The 27,538-nt window shown below is 39.8% G+C and overlaps 2 protein-coding genes across 2 annotated transcripts in view; both read right to left on the bottom strand.

Moving 5' to 3' along the window:
- Positions 1 to 1,303, bottom strand: part of slc35f3b (solute carrier family 35 member F3b) — a 52,146-nt gene extending 50,843 nt beyond the window's left edge. Inside the window, exons 1-2 of the mRNA XM_034152426.1 lie at positions 1,209 to 1,303; positions 99 to 313 (exon numbers count right to left, since the gene is read on the bottom strand). Coding sequence (XP_034008317.1) covers positions 99 to 313; positions 1,209 to 1,303 — 310 coding nt within the window. The remainder of the gene's footprint in view (positions 1 to 98; positions 314 to 1,208) is intronic.
- An 18,147-nt stretch (positions 1,304 to 19,450) lies between these two features.
- Positions 19,451 to 27,012, bottom strand: kcnk1b (potassium channel, subfamily K, member 1b). The gene is made up of 3 exons (XM_034152363.1): positions 26,481 to 27,012; positions 24,594 to 24,989; positions 19,451 to 22,440 (listed from the first exon to the last, which is right to left on the bottom strand). The coding sequence occupies exons 1-3, from the start codon at positions 26,833 to 26,835 to the stop codon at positions 22,184 to 22,186; spliced, it is 1,008 nt and encodes a 335-aa protein (XP_034008254.1). The 5' UTR covers positions 26,836 to 27,012; the 3' UTR covers positions 19,451 to 22,183.
- Between the last annotated feature and the right edge of the window lie 526 nt (positions 27,013 to 27,538).

The following is a 27,538-nucleotide window of genomic DNA, read 5'->3' as shown; positions in this document are numbered from 1 at the left end:
AGGACTAATAGCCAAGAGTGCACACTAGATTGATCACTAAATGTATCACAGCATGCACTCACAGAAGTTAACAGCTCCATGCATGTACACTGACTCACTCTTGTAGCTTGCATTCCAAGGCTGATATCCATAATAGCCGGTGATTCGCAGGATTCGCTCCTCTATGGACGCGCTGTTGATGTCCTCAACTGAGCGCGAGGACTTCAGGTCCTCTTTGATGGCCTCGTCCACCACCAGGTACTTTAGCTGTCTGAGCTGAGGGCTGATGTCCGAAAGCCTTCTGGGGCTCAAGTCGGGCGACTTGCGCATCCCGCTGGGAAAAGAGAACAGGGGGTGGTCGGTGTTATAAGACAAAAGTGAGAGCGTTTTTCAAAGGGGAAGGGAGCCTGTGAACCTTGAATGTGAGATGATAAGACAGGAGTTCTCATTGGATAAAGCCAGAATGTTGTTTGTTACACAGAGACCTGCGTAAAGGGCCCCTGCAGCTCCCCTCAGTCCAGAAATCTTCATCCTTCACTGGCCCTGTCTGTACAACAATGAATACACTAAACGACAGTGACTGCTCCTGCAACTGCACTGTGCAACTTTATAACAGGCTTTTGTGAATCTGAAACTAATGAATCTATCACCAGTGATTTGTAGAGACGGAGAGAGTTCCCTTGACAACTCCTGGCTTCATGCAACCATCACTGGAGCACAAACTGCGCACAGCCTAAACAGTACTGTTTTTTTTTAAATTCCTACTTGCTACTTTGTGTCCAGCAGGTGAAGTAAAACCGAGATAGAACGGTTTAATATTGCACTATTAAAGTTGTGTAATGCGATACACCTTACAAAGTAGCACACTGTTGACTAGAATGACTCCCAGCTGTTATGAAACCGTCAGCAAAACACGATTCATAACCCACTCAGAGAAAATCAGTTCGTAAAATGCCCCCCTGCTGCCATAGTCGAACGAATCATTGTCGTATTATCTTTTTTAGATGAACATCTGACTCACAACAATTACTATCAGCAAAAACTCCTCAAATGAAATAAAATATCATTCACATTCGCATAGAACACACTCTAGGCTATAGGCCTACTTGATGTTTATTTAGGGCACTTCTGCCATTTAAAGTACATTTAATTTTTAGCACCTATGACCCAAATGCGCCACAGGTGCTCCTGTCGTTGGGCTACAATGTGTAAAAGTTTAAATGTCTTACATGGGCATCAAAGTAGGAGGTCCAAGGTAGCACATACAGTCCCGGCGGGTCCGAGCGACCCGGTCCCACACCATGCTCTCTCCATCCCCATACATCCTCAAGGCCACTAAGAAGGCAGCTGCTGTGGTTCTAAATCCTCACCAAGGCAGGGAGACAAGTACCACCCTCCTGCTCATCCTCACCCCTACAAACATATGCCTGGCCACTACAGTAGAGTCTGTTTCAACCTCAAAAGGGTGCGCTGTGCTCTGGGTCCTGCAGGCATTGCAACAGCGCCATCTACCGGAGGAAATACTTTATTGATACAGATGTTGCACATTGAAAGGTAATTACATACAGACTACAACGTATGACAGTGTCAATAATTATAATGCTGGAAGGACATATCTATAGTCAACTATGATAAAATGGAAGAATATTATAGCTAAAACTCTGAGTTGTGTGCACAGTTTTGACAAATAAATGCAGCATTAATGCCAGGGTAAACCAGAATGCTTGAATTATTGCACAAAACTATTGTACTGTTGAGTCAGTATTGCACAGTCGGTGATATAAATGAATGATGGGCTTATAGCAGTTTATAGCTGGAAATGAGTACAAGGATCAGTCTACCAGATAGTTCCAATAGTAGTATACTCTTGAAACATGAGATACAACTGAATTTACTGTCCTTTTTGGATCCCACACAGATCCCTGCTGCCATATCTCTGAACGTATACTGACTCAGCTCTCTACCTTAGCTGATCTGTGAGGGTTTTTTATGGCTTTGTGACTCAAAAAGTCCATCAGTAGCCTGGAAAGCTCACATTAATACTTTACAAATTAGCTTTTTTCAGTCCTATTCCTCAGACTGTCCCATTCAGATTGGCACAGTAAGTCTCCCTGACTCAAGATGAATAAGAAACCACATAAACCTCACTTTGAAGGTGGAAGTAGGTGTTTTATTTTTAATCTGAGTGCCAATTATTTGTGGCTCAGAACACTGGAAAGGTGTTCTGGATGGTGTTCAAAAGACTATCAAGCAAAAAAAAGGGGAGACAGGGATTGGAATAAAAGGCAGAAAATGCTTATATAATATTAGTATTATAATTGCACAATTGCCTTGATAATATTAGTGACTGACCCCTGTTTACGTCTTGCGTCAGTGAAGCAGCCAAAATGCTCAAAGCAAAGACAGAAAGGTTGCTTTTTGGTGGATAACAAATCTGGAGTATCTCCGTTATCGTGCAGAATATCAAATAAATATTGACTACACAAACCCAGACTGTTTGAGATGTTTTGTAGTACAGCTGTGAAACATATCAGCGCTTTTACCAGAAAACCTTTTCAAGCAACTACATATTTTTCGACAATTCACAGTCTAGTGGGTTTCCCTTTGGTCTATTATTCATAGCATACTTCAAGCATTTCAAGATGATAGCAGGCTCTGCATTTCAGAGGTTTACAGTAGGTGTTTGAGGTAGCAAGGACACATGTAAGGTTGTTTCTGTTCAATAACACCAAATCAAAGACAATTACTGGTTGATTACATCCAATCAGAGCCATGCTTCCAGTAATAGGGTAATTATGTTCACTGCCGGTGATTGTATGTACTTGGCAATTAAAATCAAGTCAGCGTCTTTGTCTTGAGTATTCAGAAGTGTGAACTGTACAACAATAACATTACAAGTATGTTTTCACACTCTCATGTAGTGATGCAGTGATCTGACTTTGCCTGCCTGGTATGACCCTTCGATTTCAGGTCCAGTGTTAATGTATTCATTACGTCTAACTGTGTGGAAGTGACTAGGATCTTTATTTTAAATGCAAGGAAGGCCCTACTTAAACCTTGCTTTACTAACTTTGTCAAACAAAACTTAACCAAAAAAATACAGAGATATTCATTTAGTAAATTGTTGTTTACTAAAAAAAAAATACAATTGTACACCAGCAACTTGATAAAAGTATTTTAAGGAATTGTAATTCAGATGCAGCAAAAAGTTGGTCAAAACTACAAAAGGCATTACAATTCCATATAGTGCATAACGTATATAAACATATAATTTAATTGAATATATCCACCCCATATGGTTTAGCTATATTTCAGTCCCTATCGGTCCAATATCCCATATAATTTGAAATGCATACCCTCATGTTTAAAAACAAAGCATGACTCTTCATCTGATGAAGTTTAAGCTGACCTTCCTTTGCAAGTTTAGATGAACTTCTGTCCCTAGATAAACCTAAACAGACCATGCAGTAACCCTAATGAAAAGTGGAGCTTACCTTTCATGATTGCGGTAGTGTGGTCCAAAGGTCCCCGCTCTGTGGTCCCCAGGCTGCATTGCGTTTGCATTCTGTGCTCCTGACTGCAGACAGCAGCACAAGAACACTGACTGTTTTTTGTAGACAGGTTTTGCGTGGATCAATGACCAGCCACACCTTTCACGTCCAAGTATTAAATGGGAAGGGGGGGGGGGAGTCTATGCTTACTCAGGCAAAAAAAAGTGGAGTCAAGTCATCAATAAGCGGGTCAACACCTCCCATAGGCCGTCTTTGGGAGGAGAGGACCGGGTTCATGTTGCATTATGCACCTCTCAACTTCAGGGCAAAGCCAAATCAATTCTCACAGCTCGACCTTACCCACACTAAATAATGTGGACACTTTCCCTCTGAGACACAGCCCATGAATATCAAAACAGTTCATATTAAAGAAGTGCTGATATATCATTGCCATCCAGAACACCATCTTCCACTTCAGCAGTCCTCTAATAGTGATTTAATTGTTGCCCTAATCTACAGGGCACTGCACTCCTTTCTAAATATAGATCAGAGATAAAACAAGAGCCAAAGCTTTGGGGCAAAGAAACATAGAATGAACACAGTGAGCCTGATTCACACACAAGATACTGATAACAATCATAACTCACTGGCCAGTACTATTTGTTGACGTGATCGGTTTATTTTCATAAAAACAGGTCTAAAAGAGATGTATCATTTAGACTTTAAAAGTGCTGGTGAAACCAATAAGGTTAACAATGACTCAGGTCCATTAGTCATTCAAGTGAGTCAGCTACTGTATTAGTTACACCTACTGCAAGTTGTCATGCTAAGACCCGTCAACATTGCTGTTGAAAAACCAAACCAAACAGACTTTTCTCACAGCAGTTATGATGATCTATCAAACACTGGTGTAACAGTTAGGGCTGTGGTATTTGCCACTTGAACATAAAAGGTCCATTGGTAACACAATGTATTTAGCTACTGTGTGAATAAACTGTTTGATTTTACAATAGGTTACTTTCTTTGAGAACAAATTACATTACTTTTATGGTAACATTATGCCTCTGTTCGTTAAACACAATTATAGATTGTTATATGACCGGCAGTGACTCAGTCAGTAGGGGCTTGGACTGTGAGCCGTAGGGTCGCCGGTTCAATTCCCCGACCAGACCTAAAATATGGAGTGTGGACTGCTACTTGGAGAGGTCCCAGTTCACCTCCTGCCCTGCCGTGGTGCCCTTGAGCAAGGCACCGGACACCCCCCTTCCCCCCTCACACCCATTGCTCCCCGGGCGCTGTACAATAGCTGCCCACTGTTCCTAGTACCAGACTCCTGGTACTGGATGGGTTAAATGCAGAGAACAAATGTCACTGTGTGTGCTGTGTGCTCTGCATGTGTGACCATTAAAGAGGGTTTCATCCCTTATAATTCTAATGAATGAATCTATGTTTTCTTCCGGGTGATTGGTCATTTCTCCATGCATTCCAAACAATGACATTAGTATTAGGTACATTGCTAACAAACAACCTTGTGTTCAGGCAGTGGTGCACTTCTGACTCTTGTGGTCGAAAAAAGTATTACATCAACAAACACTTTTTTACATGGTGATAATAAGAGCAAACATTATCATGGCAATACATTTTGTTCAACTTGTTTTACTCGTATTTTTGGTTTCGACTAGAACGTGTTTATATAACAAAGTAAAACACATTATTTTCTCATACCGTCCATCAAAATTTGAGAGAGCTAGGAATGAGCCCAAAAGGTCGCCAAAAATGATATAAATGTAGGCGCATATTGCTTGTGATGGATTTAGCATTCTCTACTTACAAATGACTTCTCCACTGGTTTATTTACGTAAAACACAAGTCTCAAAGAAGGTCTAATATTATTAAAATCTGAAAGAAATCACACCAAAATACCAACAGCTTTTTCCTCAACACTTAATCCATATATCTCAAGAACATAAAGAGATTTTAATGAGCAAGTCTCCAGGTTTCTTGTGGTCATTGAACTCATTATAAAAACAGTGAAAAAGTGGAATTGAGATTGTATCATCCTTTATATCCCCTTGGCTCTTTTCATACTCATGTGTTATACATGTGCATATGAAACCAAAAAAAAAAAGTGTGTTTAAACTGAATTTTCATTCATTCTCTTACTCTCCTGCGTCCATCTTCAACAAATTGAAAAAAATAGGAATACTCTTTTTTTCTCACCTTTAATATTTAATGGATAGCTCAGCCTAGAAACAGTGTGACAGGCCATTGCTGATTGGCCAGTGCAGGAGGAACTCTAGACCAGTACAAAAGTCACATTCATACATTTTTATTTTAGACATTGGGAAACATTTTATATCTCATTACTCAGTGTTTGATTAGCGACATTTGCATATGCCAAAAATAAAGAGCAATTTGTTGTTATAATCCAGAGGCACACCTGTTCTTTTGTTGCTGTAGAATAAATGTTATTTCAGTCAGGGGGAAACATCACCTTTATGGAAATCGGCACCCTGTAGTTGTAGTCGCCAAAGGCCCCTGTGATTTCTTAAGGGTATATTTATTATTCAGCTGCCATTATTGGTAAGGTTGACACACAGCTGGAGGATAGCCAGAATCTCGGTGGATGAGAGGACCCGCTGATTCTATTATGTGTCAACATCTTGAACCTGCTCCAGTGAAAATAAAATTGGCATCTTATCTGTCATCATTCTTGGCCAGATGTAAGTGCCCTTAATTATCTTAGCCAATCTTAGATATTCCCTTTTTAGTTTTGCTGACGAATCAAAACAAGTGTCATGCATAGTACCTCCTCTGTTGCGCTGCTATTAATATTAAAAGACACCTTGAGAAAGCAGGAAAATGGCACTTCAAATGTGCTTTTATTCTCATAATAGTTTTCACAGAATGTGTTATGGACTTTTTTACAGTCTTATAATTCATATAAATAAAACGTGTTTTTATGAAAAAACACACTTCAATAATCTTTGCCCAATTTGTCTAAAGGCATATGGTGTAATTGGTTATCCCATGTTGCGAGGGCAATATTCAGCTCCATGCATATCAAAGTCCTGAGGGTTGTCTGACATTTGCCACTTGAAAAAAAGTGATTGCACCTTCTGAATATTTATGAGCAATTATTTCGGTGAGATGTGGGGTGTGAGGACTAGGTGAGGATCGAGTTCAGGTCACCTCGAGGCTATATGGCACTCTAATAGCGTTAGATAACTGTGATGGCGATTCATGTGCTTGTGAAATGATACAAATGGTGTTAAAAGCACACGGAGTTAGTGAACATTTTCTCAGCATTTTTACATGCTTGCTCATCACATACAGATCGGATTCAGCTTTAGTGGGATCACAAAGTGGAAAGGACAGAACAACATGTACTGCAGTGTTGCCTCCTCAGTTTCAAAAGGTTCAGCATGACTGACAATATTTCAACTTGATGGCTTTAGTCAGAAGTCTGAACTCCTTGGAACAGCAAAATAACGTTTTTTATGTGTTCTCGTTTTCATTTATTCATGTTTGTTAATCATAAAACCCAACAGATGTGCCTGCTTGGTGTGAAACATGAGGAGATCAACTGCTGATGCTCTGTTAACATCACATACTGCAGCGATGGAGGTTTTACTGCAGAATAGTTGCAAGAGAGAGAAAGTCTTTGGCTGATATTCTGAACAAACTGTGCTGTTGTATTAGCTGTAAAATGTCTTTATTGTAGGGTATTTTTATTATTTGTACAGCACTTTTATAAATGTGCTATATAAATAAAACTTGATTTGATTTGATTTGATTTGATTTGGCTGCAGCATCCATTCACCCCTCCTTCTCTTCTCTCCTCCCTTCTTCTGGTCCTTTCAGTTCATCTCACCTCTTATGCAATAAAGACAGAGTTAACTGGGGCAGTGTGCTGGTGCAGGTCTGCATATATATACTGTATTAATTTAGGCCAACAAAATAGGACTGTTGTGCACTACCACAACCTTACATGTCCAGTTTCATATTTCATGTAAGTTATTCCTTGGGTTCAATAATAAGGAATGTTTTTTATAGAGAAAATATGACCAACATTTGCTTTACTCCAGTAAAAATAAAAGCAGAAATGCAGTAGCAAATGAGAGCAGTGGGGAATGTTTTTGCTTGAGGCCACCTGCATTCCCATAGTCCCAGTGTGTGTGTCGGGATATAAATAGAGTTGCTCCACCACCAGAAAGCGGTGCTATAAGATGGATGCCAGTCGTCGCCTCAGTGCAGCCTAACCCACCCCGACCCACCCCCTGTCCTGGGTGACCCCTGACTACCTGGAAAACTAGCATGCCAAAGTTTCAACAATAGACTTGTTGTTAAAACCTGACAAGCGTCATACATTTTGCTGCAGTGGGTGTTGGATGCACATGCACAACAAGCTTAAATTCATGCATTATAATACAACACAGAAAGTAACCGGGAAAACATTTACTCAGTCGTGGAATGTTTTCATGTAGGCTCTATTTACTCAAGAAAGCCTGCTGTAGCTACTTAATTAAAGCTCTCTTACTATACTGAGTATTTTCCTATACATTTCAGGCCTACTCCAGTGCATGGTGATTTATGGATAATAATTCTAGTCTCTGCATGAATACTATAGGGCAGCAATAAGCCAATTTTCTTCTCAATCATTGTCAAGTAATAGTTTCCTATATAAAACAGGAAAAAAGCCTATTCCAACACTATAATGAGACATTAAATGGATTGTTTTGTCCGATCAACAGTGCACAAAACTGAACATTTTAAATCATAACATAGGTAAATGTCAAAGAAGTCATTTGACAACCTGAAACCATCACGTCTGGCTTCTTTGCCATCAAAATTACTTAAACATTAATCACTTGTCAAAAATTATTTTGGATTAATTTTCTTTAAATCGACTACTCGATATATGGGTGCAGCTTTGATAGCACTGCAACATTTTTAGATAAAAGTATCAAGATGGTGTTGTGGTGGTGGTGGTGGTGGTCTTTTTTTAAAGTAAAATGTGTGTGTGTATCTTCCTCATTTCTTCTATAACAATCGTCTCTCTTTCACCTTCCCTTGGCAAACATCTCTGAAAGTGAAAGTAATAAACACAGACCTAAACACACGTATACAAACACTGCAAAAACATTGTAAGCTATTTATAGCAGCATGCAGAGGAATGGTACACAGGCCATGGAGATGTGTCCTTCACCACTGCTGGGAACAATGCTGCCTGCCAGACTCACAAACACGAATGCCCACGCTCAACACCGACATGCAGGCCAAATAATAATTAGTGTCAAATAATATACAGACAGACATATGAGGCACCATATACAGAAAAGGGACAAACAGTGTACAATGCACATGAACAGCTACATGAATACAATGAACACACACAGATATGCAAGTTACACACAAATGCAACCACATAGAGGACACAAACAGGAACACAGAGGAAATTAAGTTCTTCATGCCAGCTTTTTTTCTTCAACAGCTATAACACAAAGAAACTCTGAAGGGAAAGGGGTTAAGGTATGAAAAGAGAGTATACTAAATCAAGTTTATGAATATTTTACTGTTAGTTGAGTCACCATTTACAATTTACATGATGAGAATTTGATAAACATCTCAATATGTCCCCATGTAGCTTATTCTCCAAGGGGCTATCTTGCACTAGCAGTGTTACTACTGCTGTTGCAAAGAAAATAACAACAACTCTTAGGTTTGTAATCTTGACCATGTGCAAGGTTTTGCAGTTTAAGTATAGCAGATTTGTCAAATGTACACAAACCTATGCACTATTATAGGTCTCATACTTCCCTGTGCATTTTGAGAGCGGTTCTTTGAATACTTTCTTGCATAAATATTTTTGAAGAATTGTTAATAATGCCACCAGAGGGCAGTACAGGAAGGCTGCTGAAGATCTCTCTCCATCTTTGAAGTCCTTCTTGTCTAATCAATGTCCTGTACTTCATTTTAGGTTGTTAGATCCTTACTTCATAACATCTCAAATTATAATAACATACTGTGGATCCTACACATATAGTTAATATGGCTAACATTATATTTTCTTAGATGCTACTGGCCAAGTTTAGCCACATTCTTTACTCCCTGCATCAACAATTTAGATGGTGTATTTAAATGATTGTCTCCTAAACACTGCTCTGTACATTGTGTTGATTATTCAGAGAGTATTCACCTTTGTCTGTGTCATACTGTACAGTAATTAGAAAATGTTTTATAAAGAATATGGAGCCCTCTTGTGGTTATCTTACATTTGACCTGTTACTAAAACAATTGCAGTTTTATTCTGCCATTTATTCTCAACTAGTGCAAGTTGTGGTCGGAAACCCGCATTGACACAGGAAAAACCTGCAAACTCTTATATGAGGAAAGTTCAAGGTGAATCCCAAATACATAAACCAACCCCCCCCCGCCCCCCCAAAAAAAAAAAAAGGGTAACGAGAATTCATAGTATTATGATTACAGATCATAATACTGAAATACTTAACATTATTAGGGAACTTACTTACTAATATTTATGCTATTTCTTACTTCTAATTAATATACCTGAACTTTGAATTGGAATACATTAGTTTAGACTCAGGTGTCAATGAAATAGCGTTGGTTGCCTAGCAACTGTAAGTAGGCAACTTGGAATGCAATTATTTGAATGACTTAATAGTAGAACAAAGTCAAGTGATGTCACACGGAATGTGATGAGGTCACTATCTGCCTCTCATCTGCGATGATGTCATTAATGGCTTTGAAGTTGCCAAATTCTTATAGTCTTGAGTTCAGCAGTTCTTTGAGACACAACACAGCTTGCATTACACACAGTATTTTTCACAACACGACAACACAGAACAAACTGAAATGGCCCATCCAATCTACAAAGCCTGCATATTGAAGGGGCGGGAAGGAATAATGATGCCGAAACAGGCAGAGAAGGACTATAGGTCTGAGACGCCTGCAGATGAGGTGGATTTCAAGAAAAATCTACGGCAGCGAGCGGTTGATGCAGCCAATGATAAGAGGTTCTTCCAGAATGCCAGCGTCAGAAAGTTCAATAGCGACCTCTTAAAAGAAAAAATAAGAAAGGACAATGCAGCCATATTGCTATCTAAGAGAGAGACAGAGAGGAAGGCTGACCAACAGAGAAGGGAGAAGGAAGAAGAGATGCGTCAGAAATGTATTGATGCTCAGAGAAAAGAAGAGGACGAAAGTCGTAAGAGACGCCGTGATAAGCTGGCTCTGAAAGACGAGCTTGTTAAGAAGACCAAGGAGAATAAGCTGTCGAGAGAAAAGGAGAGACAGCAGGAGAAGGTAGAAAGAGACCAACTCAGGGCCCTCGATGAACAGCATCAACAGGAGCTTAGACATGAGGAACGAAAAGAACTGGAGGCAAAGGACAAAAAAGCAAAACTTCACAAAGAGGAAATCTATAGAAAAAACTGCCTAAGACAAAAGGAAATTGAAAAACTGAACATGAAGGAGAAGGAAACTAAACGTGTTCAGACTGACAGAGAGGAAGTGCTGCAGCAGAGAAAACAGAAGAAGTCAGAACAATTGAATAAGAGGCAGATTCCTAAGGATATAGTTATAGCAAAACTGGCAGATGCTAAAAAACAGCAGGCTGCTGAGAAAATCCAGAGAGAGAAGGTGAAGTTGTCCAAGGATGTGGCCGAGGCAGAAGCTAAAGTGATAAAACGGCAGATGGACGTGAAAGAGAAGAGGGCTGCGGCTCTGAAGAGCATTGCCACTCAGAGAGTGGAAAAACATCATGAAAATGAACAGAAGGAGAGAGAGGAGAAAGAGGGCAGCCTGGACTTGTTAAATCAAATGAAACAGTGTGACAGGTTGTCTGAGGAGCAAAATAAACTAGAAGTTTATTTTAAAAGACAAAACAACATTAAGCATGAAGTGGCTTTAATATCCGCTGCTGCTGAAAAGCAAGCCCTCCTTCAACAGGAGATAAGAGAGGAAATACATGCTGCCAGAGAAATGGAGAAACAGATTGCTGAGGGAGAGAAAGACATCCAGCAATACATGCAGCAGGTGTGCGAGCATCTTCCAGCAGCAGAACGGCATCGTGTCCTTTTAAATAGGGAGGTGCCAGATTACGTCTGTCGAGATACTGGTGAGCCGTTGCTCAAACGTGCTCCTGACCCGACCCGTTTAATGAAACGGTATCGGGAACGCGACAGCCTGAAGCAAGCCATGGTGGATGTGAGGCCGCACTTTCTTCCACCACTTTCCAGAGCTGGTGATGCCTGCCATGGTTCAAAAGATGCAGGTGAACTGTTGCCCACGAAGGTAAATTCTGGATGGCAGCGCACCCCTTCCCCGGAGGAGAAGATCAAGCAGTACCTGGATAAGGACAACATTCAGCTCAATGAGAGCAGTACTGCTGATCAGCGGCAAACCCGCTTCCCAACCATTAAAACACCGGGAGCACCTGCAGGACGACGCTCTCCCCCAACTGGGGTAGAGTCATCAAAGAACCATGTGAAAGAAACAGGAGAACGGTTGCCCAGATTGGACACTCCTAAAATCCGGGACACCAAAGAGAACATTAAAGGGAATCTGCAGCGTACCCTCCTCCCAACAATTCACAAGAAGAACAGTGAAGGGAATCTGCAGCGTACCCTCCTCCCAACAATTTACAAGAAGAACAGTGAAGAGAATCTGCAGCGTACCCTCCTCCCAACAATTCACAAGAAGAACAGTGAAGGGAATCTGCAGCGTACCCTCCTCCCAACAATTTACAAGAAGAACAGTGAAAAGAACCTGCAGCGCACCCTCCTCCCAACAATTTACAAGAAGAACAGTGAAGAGAATCCGCAGCGTACCCTCCTCCCAACAATTTACAAGAAGAACAGTGAAGAGAATCTGCAGCGTACCCTCCTCCCAACAATTTACAAGAAGAACAGTGAAAAGAATCTGCAGCGTACCCTCCTCCCAACAATTTACAAGAAGATCAGTGAAAAGAATAGTACCCTCCTCCCAACAATCTCAACAAAAAACACTCCTGCAGTAAGAATCCGTTCCCCTCAGGTTGTGTTGCAGGCCCACATGACAGTGACAGGCGAACCATTGCTCAGATTTGCCACTGAGCAAACAAAAATGATCAAGAGGAAGCAGGAGCAACTCACGCTAGCTGGGAGGAATTAAATGGCCGTTCTACAAACTCCCTACTCCCCAACCCACTCCTCTAAATTCCTATCTTTTTACTATACCTTTAATTTAATGTGTTTTCATTGTTCCCCCTTTTCCCCCCAAGTCAATATAGTCTTCATGAATGGGTTTTCTCCAGGTGTTCTGGTTTTGTCCCACAATCTGAATTTTTCAGGTTATGAAAAAACCTCACATTATTCTCGCCTTTATTTGAATGTCTTTCCTATATTTCTCATTTTCATGACAATAAAGGCGCATTTCCACTACACGGCCTCGCTCGGCCTCGCTCGGTATGGCTAGGCCTCGTTAGGACGGGCTCACTTTATGGCGCATTGCCATTACAGTTTAGTACCAGGGGTAGCAACTATAGTAACGCAGTGTAGGCGGAGCCGTGACGTCATCTTCAATGAGAACCCCAGAAAAACAACACAGCCGTTAGCTGTTAGCACTCAGAGCTCACAGCTCCTCATATATGTTCAGAAACTAGACAAAAGTTAAACAAGTACAAACCACAGACTGCCTGTGTCATGGCGAATACAGTCGCTGCTTTATTTATGTCTGTATAGGCCGTTGTTGTGAGTGTGGACGGTCGGAGCATACTGTATACTGCGTTAGCTTAGCCAATCTCCATTTAGAAAACACGCATTTTAAAAGGTTTTTTGCCTGCCGTCTGTCTGCAGACTTGACAAAGCATTAATTCATGGTTTTTACTAACCGGTATCAGTATGTTGTTACTTCGGCATCATTTTGAAACGTGTATTACAATTAAATCACGGTCAAATATGTCCATCTTGTTGTAGTTGTAGCCCCCTTGCCAGCGATTCTCTCTCTAGTTTAGCATACTCAGCCCGACTCAGCCTCGTTGTCTCTGGCCCTAGACCCACGATTTTATGAGGCCAGAAAAACTGTGAATTAGGACCCGCCGGCCGGTACTAGGCCAAGTGGAAACGCAACCAAAAACGGGCCGCTGACGTCACAGCCCTCTTAAACCGTGCTCCGCGCTGTAGTGGAAACGCGCCATAACAGCACCAGGAGATCATGAGGCTGCTGCTCAGGAGGCCTCAAAGGGCCAATCTACAACCCCTCTACTGCTGTTGCAACTCAATCTATATTTCCCTTATTTCCTCTCTTCCTTTATCTCTTTTTGTATTTCTTTGTTTTTGTGTTTGTTTTTTAATTCTCTGTCAAAGCGTCTTTGAGTTTCTTGAAAAGCGCTATACAAGTCCCATGTATTATTATTATTATTATTATTATTAATGTGTTCAAATATCTATGTATCTTTTTATATGACACGGTACTATTTAAAACTGATGCCACACAGACAGGTTCTGGTTCAGGTCAGATCTTTCTGTTGGAGATCAGATAGTCTCCATGTGTGAGTTTACTCTAATTAGGTTTATTGGCGAAATATCATACAAATAAACACTAATATAACATTTATGAACTTTCATTTTTTATTAAGCACTGCACAAATCAAGGTGTGCTCAATCACACACATATGGGATGTTGCAGAGGGAGGGCTTGTGGCTCCATTAAAATGCCTTAAAGAAGAAGTTTGGCAAAGTATGGTGCCATCAATTTACAGCAACTTCCAGTTGCCAGTACGACTTTGGGTTAATGTGTCTTTTTGAATGGCGTCAGGACCGAACACTTTTCGTGTTCTTCAAATTTCGTGTTCTTAAAATGTCATGTTCTTAACATTTCGAGCAGTTCAGACGGTGTTAACTGGAGTTTCAACAACTTCCTTTTTCCTGGGGAAATAGCGCTAAAATAACCGCCACGCCACAGCAAGGTCACTTCACGAAAACTCAAGATTTTGATAACTTGTCATCCTCAAAGCCTTGAGACGGTCCAGACCAAATTTGAATTCGATCAGACCCCAAACCTCCCCGAACAGCATTGTTTCTCTCTCGATTGAGACCAAAAACGTATAAAGAAAATGTTTGCTGCAAGTGATACTGAGTTAATGAAGTTGTAATGGCAATTTTAATGTTCCAATGTCCTATATCCTTTTGCCATTACTTCACAGGATGGTTTAGAGTGATCCTGACGCAGACACAAACAGATGAATTTCCGGTCTTTTGCTGCAGTTTAGAATGATGTTTTATTGCTTTACATACCAAGGTTTAAGTATACTGTGTCAATAGTTGTGGTAGGAGCATCTGCCGGGGCTGGCCGGGCTGGTAGAATCGGTATGCTCTTCCTCCTGTGTCCTCGTCCTCTCCTGTCACCTAGGACCCCTTTTATACACCTGGTGTAGCTAAACCCCGCCACCAAGTGTTCAAAAATAATATTGCACTATACATATAAATTAAAGTAAACTGAGACACCAACAACACCCATAAAATGGCTCCTACAGAAGTGATAAGAAGACTATTTTCTCGTTAACTTCTATAAAACCTGATATGTTCAACCAGAGGAGACGCCCCCTGTTGGATATTAGAGAGAATGCAAGTGTAAGGCACTTGCAGGGATAGAACAGAAAGATAATGATTCACTGCATAAACACATATCAAAATAATCCGTAACATTCACACCCTTCTTCGCCAGCTCCTGCTCGATCCGAAATAGAGGATAGAAAATAAAGAAATTAAAAGCAAAGCCCACAATAGGATTTGTTTTTCAAGAAAATGTGCAACAAATTCAGGAAAATAATAATTAAATACATCTTTAACTTTAAAGGGGACCTATTATGCTATATTTGAAAAATATATTGTAGGGCCATACCTATACAAAACATGTCTGTGAAGTTTTTTGCTTAAAGGTCCCATGTCATGCTTTTCCGGTTATTACCCGTCCCCTTGTGTGTTATGAAAGTTTGTATGCATGTAAACGGTCTGCAAAGTCACAAACCCTCAAAGTACACCCTGTAGCGAGAAAAACTCTAACACAGACAATACGTGTCTATGCTGCCCCAAAACGCCTCGTTGGAGATTTTCTTTTTCAATTTTTTTCTTCTGGGAACCAAGTGACGTAACGACGACCCCTCCGTGGATTGGTCCAAATGGACCAATCCGTGGAGCTGTTACGTTACGTCCGCGGAGCCGTTACGTTAAGTCCGTGGATTGGTCCAAATGGCTGTCTCGCAGACGGCCACTGGGCTCATAGGGAGGGGGGGGGGCAGGAGCTCCAACAAGCCGTTTCGGACAGAGTGAATACACATACTATACAGAGATGCTGTATGAGAAACCAATGTGATTTTGGAAAATTGCACAATATAAATCTATTTTAGTATACCTCAACAATGGAATTATGATCAGTAGAAATGGCCATGACATGGGACCTTTAAAATACCAAACAGATCACCCATTGTAGCCATGCCTCATACCCCTCTATTCCAGCCCTGTTCCAAAAACAATAGTATGAAGCTGCAGCCTCAGAGGATGCACTCTCAGGACCGCACTCTCTCAGGACCCTAGTTGTTTTGCAACATCGCCACCTAGCGGATTGGATGACCGCAAAAGTACAACCAGCGAGTATTGAGTCTCATACACTGCGAGTCTCTTTAGACATTGTAATGCTTGTTATTAACCATCTAAAAATGCATGAAAATATGTTTTTTTTACTGAAATTACATTATTATTATTATTAACAACAAGTTGTTGTTAATATGTTTTTGATTTTTAATAACAAATGTATTTTGTATGTCAGATGATAGTCTTTTATATTTGTCTTATCAAATTTGACATACAACATAAATATATATATTGTAGTAATAATGATATAATCTATTTATAATTGTAAATGTATATTGTATGTAGACATACATTTAGATGTATATTTTGTTAAAAGAAAACAAAACTGTTAATTTAGTTTTTGGGAGAAGGGGTGGGGTTAAATAAGTGTAAACTCCTTTGAATCAATTTGATACTGCTTATGTTTCTACAGTATCATAATTCTCTTGTTTCATTTCATTATTATATATATTTTTTTTATTGTATTACATGTTCGAAATAAATCAAATCAAATGTGTCTTTGAAGAGGTGCTAGATTACTCAAAAACAACTGTTAGTGTGTTTATGCACCAGGCTGCAAAAGATAAACATGCAATTTGACGAGAGGAATTTCAGTGCAGAATACATTTTTATTTATTGGGCACTGTGGATTCTTCACTGGGGTGAGGCGGGGTCTGCTGTTCCCTCAACCACCAGACAACAGCTCCAGCTGCAGTACCCCGGGAAGCCCTCTTCTGAGTAAAAACCCTGTAATATTCCTCGCCGTCCACTTCCCCGGTAGCCTGTGCCAACGTCCTTATACAGGTTGTCGCACTGAAAGCACCTGGAAATTTGGTAGGCCTTCCTGAATTCCTGTTTGTGTCCCTCTGAGAAGACATTCCAGTTGACGACACAGAATGTCATAAGAAAATTACAATTCAGACAGAAAAACAACAAAACCTTCCTTAATTTAGCTGACCTTACTCTTAGTCAATCAACTTCATAATACTAGGATAGGAGAAGGCAGAAGTAAAGACACTTTATAAACTTACTGTCAAGCCAGTTGAAGTGGGCTTCCTTTTGGAATGACCCCTGGCTCACGATGTATTTAAAGCTCTTGCAGGTAAGGGCTAGCGTGCAGATTGCAGGATCACCATCCTCAAGAACGACAAATGTAATGATCCTGCGGATTATGCCTTCAGGCAGCTGTAGATATAAAACACGATTTAATACGAATTCCTTTCAAGCTACATTGTCTCTACTGTCAAAACTAAAGTAATTGTAAATACATGCCTGCAATATGCCAATGCAAAAAATGCAAAAAACAAATGCAAAAAAATATAAAATATATTAGCGGGTGTATTTCACTGTGTAGGGATAGCCTTCAGGGGATTGTCCTGGTCTGCCCTGATACACTCCTGACTGACAGCCTGGAAGTATTTACTGACTAGTGTACTGCATGTACCCGTCTGTGTTTGAGAACAAATTAAAAAACAAATATAAGAGAGAAAGGGTGGGGCCTTAGAAGATGTCCTTAAGTATAGGTGTTTTAACTGGCCTTGTGCCAAAGTAGTGTTTATGAAGTAATCTTGCTCGTGCATGCAGACGATTTAATTTCTAGCTCATGCTCTCTCCTATATTATTAAAGAATAAATGCATTTTGTTTGTAACATGCAAACAGGCATGTAACTCACCCCAATACCAAAGTTAAAAACTCATGTATTCAAGTTCAGTGTGCAATGAATAAATCATACATGTGTGAATAATAAGTGTCGGATAAATGTGTCTAATGTGTCCCTTAACACATTCAAAATGCATTGAATACACTACTGTATGTTCTTCTGATGTCTCCAATTAGTTTCAACAATCATTTATGTTTTGTAATGTAGGCTGTTAACGTTAGATAAGTGCCATCGTATTTAAATGATTATGTTCTTGATGAAGCTCACAGTTGGTTTTGTAGCAAGTGAATATTTCGTTTTTAAAACAGAAAGGATAGGTGTCATGGTGGCCGCTGGGTATTTTACCATGTGCCTGTTTTAAATGTTTCTGTTTGAATGTGCTTCAAGCAGGGCTCACCTTTATGAGGATTATTTGAAGTGCACAAATCCAACAAGGGTGCGGCTCCAAGTTTTTCTGTTGATGTCTTATGAGACTGTTCTGTAATAGTCAAAAATGTATTTCCAGAAATGAACAGCAGGTATACCGATTTAATCACAAAAAAACAGACATTTCAATTCAGTGCTGATTCTGAATATGCCTGATTTGTACTCCAACTGGCTGACATCCATAAGATAAAACAAGATAAGATTCATTAAGATAAAATAAGATATTAAGAAAATACAAAATAACATACAGCAATCATACAGTACTCACACATTGCCCAGTGCCTGTTGTAGACACCAGTAGTCGTCCTCAGGCAGTCTCATAAACAAAGGATAAATATGTTGAGGATCTGGTAGGGATTCTCAAAAGTATTGTTCAATTATTATGCACCCACAGGTAACTGCTTTCTTGTAAAATGCATCCAATAAATACGACGCCAAGAGCTTACTTTCCCTCATCTTTATTTCAACTTGATACCATGGATGTCAGTTCAGTGGCTCTCTAATGAGGCGCCTGCAGAGGAAATCTGTTCAATGAGAATTACACTGGAATAAAACTATATAATGTGTAATGTTTTTTTATTACTTTGATGGATATTTAAGGTGGAAAAGAACAATCTAATTCAGACTCAATACATCAAGTATTTGTTCTGCCAGACATTTAATACCGAAACCAGTTATACTGCACATCTTAGAGCTGTGTTAGTCTAAAAGAGTTCGTCATAAATTAGTGTACACCTTCAAAAGATGTCCCCTCTTTTATCAAGTGCCACATATAATGAGTTTGATTTGCAAATCATTGCTCATTATGCTCAAAGAAGAAAGCACTTCCTGTTAATCACTGGCAGGGATATCTGTGAGCCTTTTGTTCATCTCCAACTTCAATTACCACCTTTTCTATGATAGATATACAATTATGGACTCCACACCTCCATTTCATATTCAAAGACGAGATTAAATACTAAAACAGTGCTTTAAAGTAGCGACAATTAACCATATATAACCATCTCCAACACCCTGCAGATAGTCACATTCATTGCCATTTGTTCTGCTCTTCTTTTTACCCAAGTGGTTTTGTGTGTAAAAAAGCCTGGCGACGTTCACTCTTAATTGTATACATTTAGTTTAATTAAACATATAAACATGTTGCTGTGTTTGCGGGTACATAGATACACACAATACCCACAAATTATCCATATATGTACATAGAAGACTAGATAAAATAATCAGAGGGAAAAGATAAATAACAACAGAGTCAGATCAGTTAATAACAAACCGACACTTTATTTAAGACACAGTGATATTTTACAGTTCATGGATTCACTTCTTATGCTAAAATGAATTTTTTACAGAAAACCTAGGTGCACCATTGAAATCTTGTTTACCATTATTGGAATAAACACTAAAATACTTTCGGGAGCCGATGAATTTACAGTATTCACCACAACAACTGCAGAGATATGAACAGAAACATGGGATTCAAATTTTTCCAAACAGGTTACTTTTGTCAGCTTAAATAAATAATGTCAGTGTGTGCTTCCATTTGTAATCCTTGACACAATGTGTTCTCCCTGAACGGATTTTCTTTTCAGCTCTCACCCTCAAGACCAACTGTATGTGCGTGACAAACACTGCCGAAAACAGAAGGGTAAAATCCTTGACATCAATCTATGTAATGTTTCTTCAAAACAGTGAAACATGTTACAGTAAAAGAGAAACCATATAGCATGGCAAAAAAACAAGTTTTCCCTTTTTTAAGCAGACATTTTCATTTAGTTAGAATGCTTCACAGTTCACACGAAGGCCCATACTGGTGGAAAAAGCAACTAAAATCCCACTGATGTAGAAAATACAATATTAAAGATCAGTGAGTAACTCGGGTGATTCAAAGCTAATTTTGCAAGCGGTCATGACACCTTGCCACAGCTCACCTGGATCGTTTAAAATAACTGGTCAGCGCTAAACTAACAGAGCAGAGCAGCGAGGCGTGAAGCTGCAGGCTTTCAATCTCACTCTAGCAAACGGCTTAAAAAACGTTACATTCAAGACTTCTTCATAAAAGGCTGCGACTGTCTTGATGTGGCGTTGTAGCAAAGAAACATGAGGTCAGAACATCAGTTCCACACGGAGACTGAGACATAGTTAAAATTCATAATAAATGCATGTAAAAAGTCTGCATTGCTGTATGCTACACTGTACGAGTGGGTGTTTATTTGCGGCAAACAGAATATTACAGGATGGATAAAGGCGTGAAATAATGTACATGTCACACCTTTTCCCTACAGATGCAGAGGCTTTTTTTGAAGGAGTGCGATAAAAATGTCATACAAAATGTGCATGTGTATATATTTAATTTCCAACTATGGAAAGTTGATGAGCAGATAAAAACTGATGTGGTTGATTTAGCCGCACTCTTGCTCTTTGAGTTTCCCAAATGCACCTTTTATGGTGAATAATTACTTTCATTAGTTACTTCTAAAATGTTGTAAACCTTCCTCATGTCAAAAATATACATTCAAATTATGTTCATACAGTAAAATAGTTTCTGTTAGACTGATAGCTCTTTTTTTTAAGCTCAGAGAAAATATCAAGTCTTTAAAGATCATCAAAAGTACCATTGTTTTTCCATTAAAAATATCTTGATTAAATCTTTGGAACCATGTCCCTTTTCTCTCCCAGTAATACCAAACAGTTATTTGTATCTGTACCTCTGCCTGGCTCCAGTACATGTGCAAACTGAGCTGCGTTTATCGACAGTGAAAAGCGTGGGGTCAGCCAGCACTCTGTCGTTCCCTTTTTAAGCCTTGCTAACCTCTACTTTCCCTTTCACACTGTCCAGCACACATTAAGCCATCCGGACAAATCAATAAATTATAGTGCTTATTGTCACACATGGACAACTACGAAAATCACTTCAACATGTAGAGAAAATATACATATCTGCAGGTAAAAACTATTCCTCACAATGAAATGTGTGACAACGTCAAGTCCAAAAAGAAAAGTCAACACCTCCGTAAAGATGAGCCAAAAGTGCTACCAAACAACTTTGTTGTTTTATGCAGAGTAAATATGTTCTTGCTAGCAGTTATTTTAATCAAAGGCTGTTTTTCTTGGAAACTTTCTATTCTAAAAGGTAATGTTTTTCAGGATATCTTCTCCAGAGCTCAGCGAACCTATGGTTCGTAAAATGTATTGTCTGTTCTTTCAGAAGCTTTGTTCAGGATCACTGCTAGTTCTCTTTCGATCAACCATGTGACGCACTTCATGCAATGGAAAACAGGACCCTGAAACTTTCACTAACCTTTAAAGAAATCAATAGGAGCCGATCCAATGGAAAACGAATCAAATGAAGCATGTGCAGCATTAACTGTTTCTTGCTGTCAAAATTCCTTATAGTAAATTCTGAACTCAATTATTAATAACTTGCATTGTTCTTGAGTGTTGGTTACTGCTTGGCTCATCTTTAACAGGTGTTGTCATTCTCAATGGCGCTATACTGTACATCTTAAAACATTAACCTGAATATGTACATTCTACATACCTGTCAAGCATCTCTACTTATAGGATACATACATGTTTATGTTTTAATATGCGAGACACTACAGAGAACTGTCCTATATTCCAGCTAGGGTTAAGAGACCAATTACTTTTAAAAATGTTACCTAAATATGGAATAAATAGCACGGCTCATGAAGGAGCTCATCTCTAGTGAGTCATAAATACAGCAGAAGGCTATTATTGCTAGTTTTGAACTACTAATTTTCTCCCGTATTGATGTGCATACATTTGAGCACTATATTGTCAGTATTGTGGGTTGATGAAGAAGATTGTTTGCTTGATCGGAATAGTATCTATTTGTTTTACTACTAAAGTTAGCAGGACTGAGCTTTGCATGATGCCTTCAGTTATGATATACTAATACTTGTCTATAGTGTTGCGTGCATTAGCCCCTACTGTCACATTGTCATCCTTCAACAGATGTTTGCTCTGTCGTTGTTTACTGGATCATGGGATCGTCGTTGGGAGACACCAGACTCGGCACGCTAACAAACGGCTGTGTTTTGCCCTCGGTGTAGACGATGGCTCTGTTGGACACGGTGGTGAAGGACAGGTCGTCGTGCTCCAAGATGGCGAGGCGGTCCTGGGGCTTGTCCTTCTTCAGGTAGAAGATCTTCCTCAGCTGCTTCAGCTGCTGCAGCTCGCAGAAGGTCTCCAGCACCACCAGCATGACAATCAGACCCAGGATCAGGTACACTGATGACACAAAAAGCACAGGCAGGGGATTTAAAAAAAATAGTATAGCTGCAGTAAGTAGTTTTATTAAATATCACCATATAAAAAGAAAACAAGAATAAACACATATCTTTTCATTACCCTGACAAGAAACACTTACATTTTCACCTAGATGTAAGATGTTTTTGAGATCTTAACAGTGAGGTTTCTATGGGAGTTCAAACTATTTATACTTTTGCTATGGCTACTGTGGTTGTATTTATCCAGTTTAGAGTATTTTATCATTTCTGCATGCCATTGTATTAGGAAAAACACAACTAATGAATGTTTCACTATTGTCCAAATACCTGTTGTTTACATCCGCTGACACAAGAGGGCAGTAGCTAGCCTAACATGTTACCATAAATGGAGTGTGTGCTTTGTTGAATGGTAAGAGGAAAAAAACATTTTTAGACAATGCTTTAAATCACCATTTAAGTATGTGTTGATCAGTGCCTGCAGCAGAATATTTCACTGACTGGCTTCCCCTTCAAACAGGCAAACAGGGGGGGAAATCCCCCGTGAAAATCCCTAGCATCCCAAGGCGTGTTTAAGTCGGTGTTTAAACTGTTTTATTGTAATACGACTATTGTAAAAGCACCTTTTTTTACAGCACCAGTGAAAGGTTTTACTATATATTTGCATTCAAGCAATAGTCTTAAGATTGGGCTTTATTAAGAAGGCAGGACATATTGTATGTACACAGAATCAAGCTATACCTTACATGCAAAACACAAAAGCAATGGAAGTGCTAATCATCATGCAAAATCAAGACAAACAAACAAACAAAGTGGCAAACTAAGTCTTCTGTTTCATAGCTCCAAAAGGTTTTGCAGATAGCAATGTCACTTCCGTTGTTCGTCACAGAGGAAGTAGTACAAATGTGTCTGGTGGTATTTTTGTAAACCAATACATTCTGTTCCTGCTAAATAACGTCTCACTGGTGGTGCGTACAAACCTCCCACACACATGCAGGCGACAGTTCACTACAGCAGCGTTCATCATTCATGCTGTACACCCACAGCCTGTCAAGAGTGCATGGGTTGAATTGAATTTGACTTTTATTCTGGGCATTAATAGCTTTGACAGTGCTGCTAAAAGGAAGCTGAACAATCATGCAGAAAATGCAATCAATGCCTTGCTGCTCTCCATTAGGCCAGGCTCAGTTTTTCTCCGTCACTGCATTCTTTTTTCTAAACTTGCTGAATTAAAGGTATTAAGACGGGATGGAAAATGCAAAAAGGCTGTCAAAATGTTGCTTTATCAGCAACATACCACAGTTAAAAAACTTACATTTGCTAAAAAGTCTTTAGTTTAGATTAATAGCGGCCTATTTTTAAATCAATAGCATAGCCTAAAAATAGCAATAGCAATGCTGTAAAGTGCTGTAAAATGTATGTTATATCATCTCAGGTCAAACTGAGATAAAGCCACTACTATGCCATATGTACTACAATCTAGATCTGAAATAGGAACCTGCTAGTCTTGCTTCAGCTAATTCTTATCGACCAGTATATGAATCTACAAAAAGGGAACCAATTATACCTGAATCCTATCTGTGTATCTGTTATTCTTAGACATGCGTTTGCCATATTGCATATGATATAATAACACATTCTTTACCATACATTTACAGTAAAGATCTAGCTGGTTGTGTCACACCCAGATCAAAGTTCACCATCATAAAACAATCCATATGTGATACTCTTACACACCTTCACCGTAAATCATTTATTCTGAAACTGAGGAACTATTTAACAAATTAAGACTATCACACTATCATATATCGTACAGTGTTATGCACATTCTATATCTACATCTATATAAGGGTTTGATTTGCTTGATGCTTCCTGTTCCTTCCAGTACAAACAAAGAAAGCAGTATATCCTCTTTGCAACAGGAAGTGTTTATGAGAAATGTAATTTGACGTGCAGGCACTAACACAGGCTCTGCTGTGTGCAAGTTGTCTTGTTCCTAATATATTGGCTCGCAGTATATATGATTTGACAATGATATGACAATGTTCAAAATGGTTCACAAAGAACCATGACAAACACCTTTATAAGGATTCAAATGGACTTGATGCCATGTCTTTTCCATGGAATTAGCAAGTACAAAGAATAATGTCCACTCACCAGTGATGCCCACTTTGTAGAGTTCCCTGAACTTCTGATTGGTGGCCTCTCCAGGTACGTAGTCTCCCAGGCCGATGGTGCTGAGGGAAATGAAGCAGAAGTAGAAGGACTCTAGGAAGTTCCAGTTGTCCTCCAGCACTGAGAAGATGGCGGCGGGGATGAGGAAGAAGCAACAGACGGCCGTGGTGGCGAGGACGGTGGCATGGACGATGGCCACCAGAGGCTTGGACATGCCCCAGCGCCTGTGGAAGTACATGATGGGCCTGCGCGTGCTGAACACCATGATCCTTTGCACCACAGCAGTGAGGAAGAGGAGGGTGAAGGGGATGCCAATCACTGAGTAGATAATGCAGAATGCCTTCCCGCCGCTTGACAGTGGGGCTGTGTGACCGTAACCTGCAGGGAAAGAAAGCACACAGGAAATAAATTGGTGTAAACATCTTCACTCCATCTCACAAAACTGCATGTTGTTTCTGGTTTATTTAAACTTATCTGACTATGTTCCTGAACATCCAGAACAGGAAGTTAAATACAATTAGGGAACTAAACACAGTAACCGGCAATACCCAAGATGGAGGCTCTCTTAAAGCAGTTACAGGTAGATAGAGGATGATTTTTGAGAATAGGATTGTGTTGCAGAAAAAACCAACATGTTCTTGTGAAGTGGAACTAACAAGAGTGTAACAAATACAATGACCCTATTTACAAGTGTGCAAATGAGTTATTTGAGGTAGGTTTGCTTTGTCCCAAACAATTCACTTTCTGCTTTTGCTTGGTATTCATTCAGTTGAATGCGTCTACTTTTGTAACAAATAAGATCAATGACAGACTGGTTCCTGTAGCTTTTTCTGTAGGGAATATTAAAAGTGGTGTTTTCATGGTGTGTGTGTTTTGTGAGTAATCTATCTGTTGTAACTGTTGAGAAACAAAGGTATTAGAAAGTATTTCACAACAGTCCACATGTTTGATTCATCACAGTTGGTGGGACAAAATGAATAGCAAACGTATTCGGAATGGGCCAATAGCCGCGTTCACACCGCGATTAATAAAAACAAAATGTCAGAACAAAAAAGACAGAGCTCTATCTGACCTACATATCTGTCAAGTCTCTGTTTAGCCATCATCAGAATGTGTTGAGACGTATACAGGAAAGGCTTTAGTAGATGTTATCACCAAAATCGTGATGTTGAAACCTCCCAGATAACTGCAACTGCGGTCAGACTAAAGTTCTTCAGGTATCCTCCCTGACGTCTGCTGTGATTTTTTGAGCATTGCTAGATAACAGAAAAAAACCTCTATGCACAGTGCCATGCAAAATATGTGTAAATGACAAACTATTTGTTTAAAAGCTTGACCTAAACTAGAACATGTAATGCCTGAGGAAGGTGGTGAAGTTGACATAGAAAACTGTTATGTATGCTCCTGTCCCTCACACTGGATGAAGGCTTGCCTCTGTCTGCAATACAGCAACATACTGTGCAAGAGGGCAGCTCATTTAATGTTTAATGTCAAGAGGCAAGGCAGTGTTCACTGTGCCAAAATAAATGTAACATATAGAAATGTATACTGTAGCTTTAGCCATGTACCAGGGCTACACATGCAAACGTATTGCAATACAAAAATAGCAGCAATTTGCTCATTTATGATATAAATGTTACATTCCTAGGGACACATTTTTTGTTTCTATACCAGCTTAATTACATTCAGAAGGACATGTTTGTGTGGCCTAGCAGTGGTTTGGGTACACTAGAGCCCCCCAGAAAACGATTTTTAGCCAAAACATTGGCCCACTTCAGACTAATGTTGGTTGTAAACAAATGATATGTTGCTCTGCACGCCTGGTCGGCTGCAGCATCACATGCACTGTCCTCGGGGACCAACACTTACCTGTGGTGGACAGCACGGTGCTGGCGAAAAACAGCGCAGATGTGAAGTCCCAGTTCCAGTTATCTGAGGCGTTATTGAGGATGGAGACCCCATAATTACTGGCATCCAGGGCTTTCTTTAGAAACCTCTCCAGACGATCCTCGGATAGACACTCGTTTTCTTGGAGGAACTGTTTTTTAATGGTTCTCAGCTCCTGGCGCAGGAGGTCTTCGTAAGGCAGCTCAACCGAAGAAAAGACCACAGCACCGAATACGAGATAAAGGACATACCCCAAGACTAGAGACACAAAATACCATGTCGATTTGTGACTCTGTATCAACCGCACACATGAATTGCTAGCAAGAGACTGGAGCATTGTTGTACCTCGGGGGGAAACGTTACCGTTGTATATAAATATATTACTAAACTAACGTTATCAATGTAGTGGCCTGGCGCGTTATATTACCGAAATAAAGAGCTATCCTCCAGAGAGGGATGTTGTTATAGACAAAGCTCAAATGAGGATCCTCTCCCCCTCCACGAAACCTGCTGTGGGTTCTGAAGCGTTCAGGTGCCGTCGGACATATCAGTGTCATTGGATGAGAATAAGAGTATTTTGCTATAGAAACTCCTCCATGCGATTGAACTTGCAACGTAAGATTGTTTTGGACGGCTTGAATAGACAAATAGATGTGAGACAATGTTTGTATAAAAGCACGAACAAAAATAGGCCACGTAAGGTTTCATCATCATCATCATCATCAAAAACATCGTACTGGGACTGATTCATAAAATAATAAATACAAATCCGCAATTCCGTTTATGTATCGTTAATTTGTTTGTTTAGTCTAAAAAGAAACACGTATTAAAAGGTTCCTGCATGTAGTTTTCTTATTTACACGCTTTTATTGACCCTGAATGCATCAAGTGATGTGGCGGCGACAAAGGGCGGGCGTGTGACGTAAGAGTTTCCTCTCATCTCCTTCCAGGTAGTCTTTTGACGTCTTTCGGTGTCTATTTAAGCCATCGTTAACGTCCAGCCATTGTCACCGTCTCATCAGCTTTTGTTTTGTAACTAA

Source organism: Trematomus bernacchii, unplaced genomic scaffold (assembly GCF_902827165.1).
Source record: "Trematomus bernacchii unplaced genomic scaffold, fTreBer1.1, whole genome shotgun sequence".
Taxonomy (NCBI): Eukaryota; Metazoa; Chordata; class Actinopteri; order Perciformes; family Nototheniidae; genus Trematomus; species Trematomus bernacchii.
The sequence above is the reverse complement of the archived record's forward strand: the minus strand, read 5'-3'. Positions and strand labels throughout refer to the sequence as shown.

Excerpts from the sequence above, each read along its gene's own strand:
- kcnk1b (XM_034152363.1), bottom strand. The coding sequence starts at position 26,835 with ATGCTCCAGTCTCTTGCTAGCAATTCATGTGTGCGGTTGATACAGAGT. Across the intron at positions 24,990-26,480 it reads CACCGTGCTGTCCACCACAG|GTTACGGTCACACAGCCCCA; the intron begins GTAAGTGTTGGT and ends CTTTCCCTGCAG. Across the intron at positions 22,441-24,593 it reads CTACAAAGTGGGCATCACTG|TGTACCTGATCCTGGGTCTG; the intron begins GTGAGTGGACAT and ends TTGTGTCATCAG.